The 10,337-nt window shown below is 32.9% G+C and overlaps 2 protein-coding genes across 3 annotated transcripts; one reads left to right on the forward strand and one right to left on the reverse strand.

Moving 5' to 3' along the window:
• Nucleotides 1-64: 64 nt before the first annotated feature.
• On the reverse strand, nt 65-3,806 carry LOC134234117 (cytochrome P450 1A2-like). Of its 2 annotated transcripts, none has more exons than XM_062716177.1 (5): nt 3,720-3,806; nt 1,276-1,448; nt 860-937; nt 296-394; nt 65-194 (listed from the first exon to the last, which is right to left on the reverse strand). In XM_062716177.1, the coding sequence occupies exons 2-5, from the start codon at nt 1,412-1,414 to the stop codon at nt 79-81; spliced, it is 432 nt and encodes a 143-aa protein (XP_062572161.1). In that variant the 5' UTR covers nt 1,415-1,448; nt 3,720-3,806; the 3' UTR covers nt 65-78. The 2 variants fall into 2 exon arrangements, with proteins under 2 accessions (XP_062572161.1, XP_062572160.1); XM_062716176.1 differs by lacking the exon at nt 3,720-3,806 and adding an exon at nt 2,174-2,358 and having other exon boundaries at nt 1,276-1,446.
• On the forward strand, nt 3,733-7,199 carry LOC134234116 (uncharacterized). Its single transcript, XM_062716175.1, has 3 exons — nt 3,733-3,863; nt 6,133-6,321; nt 6,534-7,199. The coding sequence occupies exons 1-3, from the start codon at nt 3,737-3,739 to the stop codon at nt 6,656-6,658; spliced, it is 441 nt and encodes a 146-aa protein (XP_062572159.1). The 5' UTR covers nt 3,733-3,736; the 3' UTR covers nt 6,659-7,199.
• The last annotated feature ends 3,138 nt before the right edge of the window (nt 7,200-10,337 follow it).

Raw genomic sequence — 10,337 nt, forward strand, 5'->3', positions numbered from 1 at the left:
AGCAGCTTAAACTCCATAGACTTGCAAAGACACCAAAGATTGCAAAGAGATCCATGTCGCTCAATTTCAATTGATGTATCAATATTTTTCACAGAAATACCTTAAAGCTTTGCCTGCTATTTTCCTGTGCAATTTCCACGTAGGCGAATAGGTTGTGAATGCAATGTCCTTTCCACCCTCAGTAAATACCTCAACTACATTTTCAAAATTGAACATATTAGCTAAATTGTATTCTTACATGCTGTTTGTAATATTTTTTGACAATAGTTATAATGCAGAGGAACACTTATTGTACTTGAATTGATTTTCGGTCTCCCAGCAAAATCTGCTTTCTTTTTCACCATTGCCTCCAGTGTAACGTCAATATTATTCAGAACAATCCACATCTTTGGGCCTTTTAGGTTTGGAAAAAAGTTAAAGGTGCATTATGATTTTGAATATAATTAAACAGCTTTTTGCCATTCTTATCAGGGATTTAAAACAATATTGGGTAGAAACTTAAATTCAGTCTTGAAAATATGGTTTAAAGAAGATATAATTAGAAAGAAGAACACGAATAAATTCGCCATAATTTTCTGTAATTTCCTAACACATTTGATTTTGTCTTCATGGGATTTCGTCTTTGATTCCATGATTTTTTTTTAAATGTTAATGTATAATGTCAATAGAACATCAGCGAGAAAAATCACAAATAAAGAAGAAGATGGCTCTTTACTAAGGCTAAGAAACATAAATCCATATATAAATAAAGTTACCAATTTGAATTATATTTTTTTTAAGCTTTTAAGATTTTTAAAGGATATTTTTTACTGTCAGTCAGTTCTGTATATAATAACCATAGTATAATAATGACACTTACCAAATGAGATTCGTACAACTGGACCATATTTCTTAGAAAGTTCTGCAATCTTCTTATGAATTTCAACTGAGGCGTAAACTGAAAGCAATAAATTTTAAGAAAATCTTCTTTTAAAAAATGACTGGCTTTTGATATTCTTTTTACTTTTGAGACTTCATTGTTATTATTAATGCCAGCAAAATGAATTCAGTAATTAATGACGCGCCAAAATTGGAAATGTGTGTCTTATTGATATTGATAAATAAATTAATGTAAAATATAATGTACATTAAGAATCCTTTTTATAAATATATCGCAATTATAACTTAATTGAACAATTGTTTAAACAATTTATAAAATAAATTTCGAAAACACAACACAGGAACCATTTTGGACATTAATGATTTAAATTAAAAGAATTTTTTAAATATTCTTACTTTTATAATGCCCAACAAGTGGTATGCACCAGGGACCTGGTGGCAGACGATACCGCATGCGTTTGATGACGTAATACACCAGGTAACCAATGGTAAGTCCCGTCAAAATGGTTTGTACATTGAGAGATAAGTACACCATGATGGTAAGTTGATGTTTTCGTCTATTTTCCTCTCTACAAGAAATTTTGAGAATGAATTCATCATCAACTTTTCATTTTCTACATTTTTGAATGTCAAAAATGCTTTTTTGTTATGATAATGTTTGCATTTTTTGGTTATGTATTTACATGATTTAATTTTATTTCAATCACAAAGAAGCTGATGTAGATCTTCAAATCTTTTTTTTCTATTCATTTGTGTTTGTGGCCATACATGTCAATGGTCTCTTGCTACAGTGTTGTAAGCATGATACCATTTGTGTTTTAACGATCTTATTTCAAAGGTCTTATGTGAAGAGACATACTATTGACAATATTGAGGTGTTATACAAGGATTTCTACAGATTTGTTTAGAGTCAGTATTTGCAATTTCTTTAAAACTGATGGATACAATGACATTCTTTGCAAATACATTCTGTCTTCACACGTCTTATGTTAACTAATGTTTTTCATACATTTTAGGCCATTATTTTCACATGGAATTTTTAAAAGATTTTTTCCTTTACTTTATTATTTCGATGCGATTTTTGATTAGAAACATGTAGATGAAGTAGTAATTTAAATGATAAAAAAAAATTACCCCCCCCCCCCCCGGTATATAAATAAATAACTATCAATAATCATTAAAAAGAAGGACCTGTCCACAAGCATGCATTATTGTGATAAGTCTAACCCAGCTGAGCTTCCATAATAAGATTCATATATTGCGCAATATATGAATAAACATAAACAACACTTACCAGAACAGACTACAGTGTAATACAAAACACCGCACAGAATGAAAACCTGCACAAATGTTTGCGATGTAGTCAAATGTAAATTACGCTCCTAGGTCTTAATGTAGGTCACATTAAATGGATTAAACGGCCTTAAACACAAATTCACAGATTGTACAGGTTTATCTACTTCCGTAAAAGCTGACCCTCTTGATTATGGAAAGACAACAAGTTCAAAATTCTGTAACTCGATCCTTCCAATACAAATGTAAATTTAATTTGTAAATTGTACAATTTTCTACAAATATTATGCATCTTATACTTTCAAATTCTATACAATATGCTTAAATGTTGCATATATATTTAGATTATAGATTAATTAAGAGGCTAAATGTTATAGTTGACAGTGCATCATATATATTCTATATGCTCTTATATACCTTTAAAAAATTTTCCTATATAAATCAATACTATGTATAACATTATTTTCCTTTTTTTTTTTTCCGTCATCCAAAATCTAATTCGACATGTTCAACCAGGGAATGATAGTATACTGAACCACTTACATTAAGCAATCGCAGAGTACGTGGTTTTTTCCATCACAATATGCATATATGTCAGGAGATAATTTGAAATAAGTAAATAAAAGGTATAACAAAAACATTTGACTATAAATGCGGCAGCCTGACAATATACTTTAATTTTGGTTGCTATAACATCATCATTTGAATTGGATAACAGACTGAAACTAAATTGTATAACCTGGTTTGCCTACGTCACAATGACTTACAAGTTTCATGGAGGGTGGGTACGTATCATTTTGTGAGCTCAGTGTTCACAGTTGGACGAACAACTAGACGGACAAACAAACAGACGGACATCCCAATCACAACATACATGACATAACCCCCTGCTTTTCAAGCGGGGACATAACAATCATTTCCTCTCACTTAGAAAAATGTTTATTTGACAAATAATAGAAGAAGTTGCTATCTTTCACTAATTAACAACTTTCAATTGCCCAATGATAATGACAACATACTGAGTACTACATTTGACCTCCTCTGAATAAACAACCAGACGATGGGTTGTATATTTGACTGACATGTTAGACTGCGAATAAATCCATTTACCTTCTCAATACAAAGAGTATCTTGTCGACAGGGATGCTTCCTCCTCCTGGGCACCTGATCTCAGTTTTGAGGTTTCAAGGTATCCGTTCCTCTGTTTACAGTTTGTATTGTGTAAGAAAGGATTTGCAAATTCGGTCACTGCCTGTTTTCTTTACCTTTTTTACATTCGTGTTTGTTGTTACATAATCAATGCTTGATCGGATGTGGGTTTTTTTTACATACATGTTTATAATAAAAAATTTTCAGACGGCAACAAGTATAAATAAATGTAACATGTTAACTTGTTAGCTTCAACAATGTAGATCTTGCATCATGTTAATCCCTTGAGGGAACTAAGGATTTGCCTTGTATATATACCTTATAAAACGAGTAATAAACCGTTCTGTATATGTAAAAGTGTTATTAATATTAATAAATATATAAGGAAATATACATACCATACTAATTACTAAGCATGGTCAAAATTTTGCTTTCTGTCGCCTTTCTTCTACTCTCCGTGAGATACATCTGTCCGCAGATTCCTGAACAATCCGGCTCCGAACTACCGGTTCTCGGACTTCTGGGTGCTGTGGGGTTTATCGGTAAGTGTTGAATAACTTTCATGACTAGATTTTGTTTCAGGTATTATTAAATGAATACTAGTAGACATATTTAGGCAATGAACAATCCTATAAAATGCAAAAAGTAAAAAATAACAAATATTGACCGATTTTGAAAAATCTATAGTCAAATTGATTCAAGTCGGTGAATTAGACACAAAACAAAGACCCCCTGAAATATTCAGTAGTGAAATCCAACAAGTCTTTTCTTCTTATAAAAAAGTTTAAGAATAGATACTGGAATAAGGGGGACACAAAAAGTACCCGAAATTAGTCGAATGATAAGAAAATTATGCACTTTTACGTGAGGTCAAAATTTTTCATGAGTATTTTTATGATTTTAGACATTATCATCGTTGTAATAGGAACATTTCTGTTTAATATTTCGACATTTTACCAGAAAAATACGGAAATGGGAATCAAACAACATAATGATTAACGAGATACCGTCAATTTCCTCATGCCAACTTCTGTCAACTTCTCTTCGTTTGTAGCAATATCACCTGCTTATGGGGTTTTGGTGATGAAACTTCTTGCTTGAAGTATATAATCATTTTGCAAGTTTTATGGTCGATACAATGACTTTGTCAGCAATTACAATTTATCAGCAAGTCAAAATGCTGAATGATGACTTTCATATTAATTTTTAGGCCATTATTTTCATAGTCATTGAACTGCATTTGGATTTTCTATTTGACTGATCATAAATAGGAGCAAACGGAAGGTGTGATCGGTCGCATGGGGGTGCTCACTCTTTCATGGCACCTCGTTCCCATTCTGATAATTGAAGAGTTGCTTGCCCTGTTTCCGATTCATATTGGTCAAATGGATTTTTGACCTGGTTAACGTAAGGACCTGGTATCGCCATATTTCAGTTCTGGAGTTTTGGACTGTATAGATAATATGCATAGTAATGCAGGCATTAAAATGCCTTCTCTGAGCATGATAATATCCAGTGTTTTGAAAAGGGCAGCTTGCATATATATAAAGCTAATCAAGGTTTTTGGTTGAGACGGTTTTAAAATGAAATATATGAGATAATGAACAATATTGAAGTTCAAAAGTCCATTTAACAATACAAAATAGGAGCAGAGCATACACGGACCTCCAAAACATCAGAGGTGGGATCAGGTGTCATGGAGGAGTGAGCATCCCCTGCCGACCGGACCTGTCGTGTGCTCCTTGTCATGATCGGGAAATAACGGGAAAATTCTTCGACAATCCATTGTGTATAAAATGGCCAAACAATTAGAATGAAAAAAGTCAGTCGATCAGCATTTGACTTATTGATAAAATGAATCTACTGACAAGGTCATTGTTTCGACCGTAGAACTTACTAAAATGATGACATTACACGAAACTGCTACTATTCTTGTTTCAGATTTAAGATTGTTCATATATACTTTTGTATATAAAACATTAATCCCCTTCTTAAACCTCAACCTACCCAAGTGAGTCGTGAATTTATCAAACTTGAATCAACACTTCCTAAGGATATGCGTATATAAAAACGACTACATATATCTTTGCTGTGCTTGAAAAGGATGGTTTTTTAAGAGTTTTTTTTTGGTGTATTTCTATGTAAAAATTTTATCCCTCCTTGTGTCACATCCATCCCCGAGGCCATGATTTGAACGATCTTGTGGGGGGTTCAGGGGGTGAAGCCCCCAGACGGAAATTGATTTTGGGGGTTTTAGAATATAAAAATTATAATATTCTGGACAGAAATTTCGTGAATTTTCCGATTTATGACTTTCAGCATTCGTATGATTCTACATGTACATACTGTATTTTAAAGTATTTAATAGTGTAAATAAAAATGTACGTATATTCAAACTTCTAACACATTTTCGAAAAAAAAGTACGCCCCTGGATCCCCTATTATAGCCCTACTCTAACCCTCGAGATCATGTTTTACACCAAAGTGAATCTACACTACCTGATCTTTCCATATAACTATGATTAGTCATAACCTCATTCCCCCTTCAGATAATTCCTAGTATGTAAAACTTAGATTGCCCAAAGCTGTTCCACCCTCCCTGGGTTTGGATTTGAACAAATATGTCAAGAAGGTTTCACTAGAGTTTTACCTTTACTGATTTAACTGACTTATTTAAAATAAGGTTTTAAAATGACCATATCCAAAGGACAAATTTTGAGCCTTTGACTCAAGTTAGATAAAAAGGAATTTGAATTTTTGTTGATCATAACTTCATTATACTTTTTGTGATACTTCACCACATTTTTCTAGCCAGCGTACCATCTGCAGCTCTTTCAGTTGGAGTACAAAGACTAAGATCAGAAATAAGGGAATGTGAAAATGAAAAGGAAAAGCTGGGGTCAGAAGTTTGCAGTATGGCCTTGGCTCAAAAACGGTCAGAACTGGAGGAAGCAAAGGCGGATCTAGAGGAATGCAGGGGTGGTTATGACAATTTTTATGGTAAAGTTATTTTCACGAACGGGGAAACCAAATGACTACAAGCATTTTGATTGCATAGTTTTATGAAATGAGGCATTCTTTTTCTTTTTTTTGATTGCATTGCTTGTAAAACAACAGAGAAACATGCAAACAGAGATGATTATATGTTTATGTGTTTTAAAAATTATCTTCACGGTATAACTTGTCAAAAAATATTATTCTTTTCTTTTTAGAGTTCCTCGATAATTTGTGTGACGTATATAGATTCAAGGAGTGTGATTGTTCCTCGATAACCTCTGAAGCTGATTGTAACAGTACAGGGTATTGTGAATGGGGAGACTGTCAGTCCTGCGGCTGAGGGAGGTGTTATAGTATAGAATACAAACACATCTCATATGTTGTATGCTGCTTAAATGAAGTAAGATGCAGAATGCAATTCAATGCGTATATATAGTTACACGTACTTTAACATATAATAAAGCCTGCAGATACACCAAACATACAATAATTTAATTTCCAACAATTTTGTACATGATGAAGTGATAGTTTGCATGAACAAAGACGTGTTATTGTTGGATTGCTTTGTTTTGTTCTGTTTATTGGCTTTTGTTTTGTTTTATCTTATTTAATGTGTTTGTATATTGATATTTTCCGGGATTTTCTTTAAAGGGGAAGGGGGTCATTACTTAAAATTTTAAAGAAATGTAATGTGGTTAAATTCGTTTCTTTAGATATATATGCATGGACAATTTTCTCTAACTCTTCAGAATGAAATTTAACTTTAAAAGGTTTGATATATTGATTTTTAAAAATGTTTCATGATAATAACTGAATGTTCAATGTTGCGTTAATTCTGTCCTTTTTTATGCACCTTATCCACATTAAAATGGACCTGTGAAACCAACTGATCAATATACTTTTTGTTTGCAAGAAAATATTTTGGTCATTTCTGAATTCAATAATAAAATGATTGGGGAAATCAATGAATATTTTTATTTTTTCAGTGATATATGAAGAGAAAGAGCAGTAATAAGCCTTTAAAAGGCCACGGAAACAAGACGAATTGAGAGTAGAGCAAGCACATATCTCTACAAGGCTAGGCTGACAAACTAGGTCATTGCATCGACCCTTGAACTTAGGAAATGATTGCTTTAAATTAGACTGTTGATATTCTTGTTTTATCAACTTGTTTGTCAATAACTTTCCTCGTTTTAGAAAATGTTCATACGTATAGAGCATGCTCTTGCGTATCGAATCAACTGAGAGCTAAAAACCCCGTATGCAGGTGATAGAAGTATATTAAATTGCCACATAAGTATTGGAAGTTAAATATTAGAGTTTAAAAAGTCATTAAGTCTATCATAAAGGTTTGTTGTTAGATTACCAATAACGTCAATTTCTGGTAAAAATAATCAATAATATGAAACAGATGTGTCAGACTCTGTGGTATCATTTATTTCAATCTCACCGGGATATATCGTATGGACATAAAATGGAAATAACATGCAATTGTTAAATTTTAGAATTTGAACAAAGTCTGTTTCATATGAATACAAAAATAGATATGTTAAAAAGGGGACGCAATTGGTGCCCATGGGAATTCCAAGATAGGTCTCCAAAACCCCCATAGATATTATCAGTCAGAAACTCGAACATCTTTTAATATCAACTTTGAACAGAGTACTTTTTTGCACAGTCAGAATGTTTTAAACAAAAAATAATTTTGCAAATGACCAACGACAAGGGACAAAGTAAGTTAATTTATTATTTTTTATTGAAAAGGAGGCTGTTTTTATCTATATACTTGATTCTAATGGAATTTTTTTTATTTTAAATTTTCCAACAGTTCATTGGAGTTTATATTTAATATTTGCGGATCTAGAGGAGGGGTCGGGGGGGGGGGGGGGTCAAGACACCCCCCCCCCCCCTGGAATTTGCAGAGATATTAAATTGATACAGTAAACCAAGGAAGAAGTGACCTTGGACCCCCCCCCCCCTAGAAAACGGAGACCCCTCTTGAAAAGGCGGACCTTTGTGAAGTTGTTATGAAAAGTAATAGGTATAAAGCATTAGAAGTCAAAAGTCCCCCCAACCACCACCACCACCATATCATCGTCTCAAGTCACGGTCCGGAGTCGGCATAAAGCTCTCTCCTACATTTTGGCCGTGGTTTGCGACGATGCCACCACATAGGGTTTTCACGTTCGAGCAATTAGTTTAGGTTTTGTTTTGTTTTATTTTAAATTTTTTTTTTTAAATTATTTTTTTTTCTTTTGCTTGTCAATAACAAATTTCTGAGGTGGATTTTTTTATTGGGGTGGACCCCCCCCCCCCCGGAAAAAAAAATTCCTGGATCCGCGCCTGTTAACCATTGAAGTCTATTGAGCAAAATTAAATTAGAACAGAAAAATATAGGCAGTTGTTATTCAAGATGAAAAGTATGGGTATAAATACAAGGAGCACTGGGTGAATATCCAGATCTGTGTACGAGTTCATGGTGAATATATGAAGGACAATTAAATACCTCAATTAAGACACATCATCAATGAAATGATGAAAAGTCGTTAAATAGAACAGAAATTGTAATTAAAATGGTTGTCTGAAAAGAAGATTATAATCGATATTTCTTACGTAAATATAAAGACTGAAGGCACAGGGGGGCATTTAAGGGTTAAATTAAAATAATATTTTTTATATGATATATTTCAAGCTTGGACAAGAAACAGTCGGAAATAATAGAATACTTTTTAAGGTTTTTAGCAAGCGGTGGTATTTGCTGGAAATGTGGTATATTTGCTGCAATGTTAATCATTTTTCTCCAGAAAAAAAATTGATCGACAAACCATATTAAAAAACATATCCCTGTAAAACTGAAAATCCATCCTCAAAAAAACTAACTAGTGTCCCAGGGGAATGGGAGCTGGTAGAGGAAGAAATCTTTAAAACTTAAACATGTTAAATAAAAAAGGAAATTGATGTCAGCCATCAGAATTTAGGCATGGCATGCTAAGAATTCGAGTATTTTTTATTTAATATGTACCTTTCTTTTCAAATAAGAAGGAGGGTTAATTTCGCTACAAAAGTCGGTGTTCGTTTACCAATTAACATTATAGAAGAAATATTTTTGGAGGGACGTAAAATAACTACACAAAAACTTTTTAAGCTTTCTACCAGAAAACGCCTAAATTATGTGCTGCTAATACGTTACATAAAATCTTATTTTCCCCCACTGAATGCTATCGTAAATGGTAACGTCCTCTATATTTACAGCAGAATCCGAACTCAGTTCTGAATATTTACCTCAATGATCCTAATATTGACCCAGTATTCTCAATATTGACACGTGTTTCTTCCTTGTGCTCTCAATATTCACTTCAAAGTTTTATGTACGGAACGTATAAACACTTGATGTTCGACCCACTTATAAAGGGGCGTGATACACCATCTACCTTTAACATGATTAAAAAAAAAATAAGTTTAAGGTAAAAAAAAAATATTACAGAATCAAGTGCCTGTGGAATATAAAAAGGAGTTCAAATTTAACTCTATCTCTCAAAAATTAATTGATTATATAGCATATAGCACTTGACTACATACAATTATAATTTAATGGGTTTTTTTTTCCAAGAAAAAATCTGCATGCTGTGAGCTAGAGGTCATTTGTAAATTCTCACAAAGGCTAAATCTATGTAACGTACCATAAAAGATATGCGGTTGAGTGTGCCATATATTGCTCTGAGTGTTCCATATTGAACCCGGTATTCTCAATATTAACACCTCTCTCTCAGTATCGTGCTCAGTTTTCACCTTAGAATTGCTCTAGACTGATCTGGTGAACTAACCTCAACCCATCTCGTTGACCTACATGTATCGTACATTTTGAATCGTCGTTTTATTTCGGCTGTTTATTTTCAAACTGCTATGAATTATTATATAATGATAATAATATAGAGCAAAATTGTTCAATAAATGTTTAAAATTAGTTCCATGAATTTAAATTGGTGCGTGGTGACATTCATAGTTAAAATATTGAAACC

This window comes from Saccostrea cucullata, unplaced genomic scaffold, assembly GCF_032062105.1.
Source record: "Saccostrea cucullata isolate Sc308-1 unplaced genomic scaffold, CSIRO_AGI_Scuc_v1 ctg3633, whole genome shotgun sequence".
Taxonomy (NCBI): domain Eukaryota; kingdom Metazoa; phylum Mollusca; class Bivalvia; order Ostreida; family Ostreidae; genus Saccostrea; species Saccostrea cuccullata.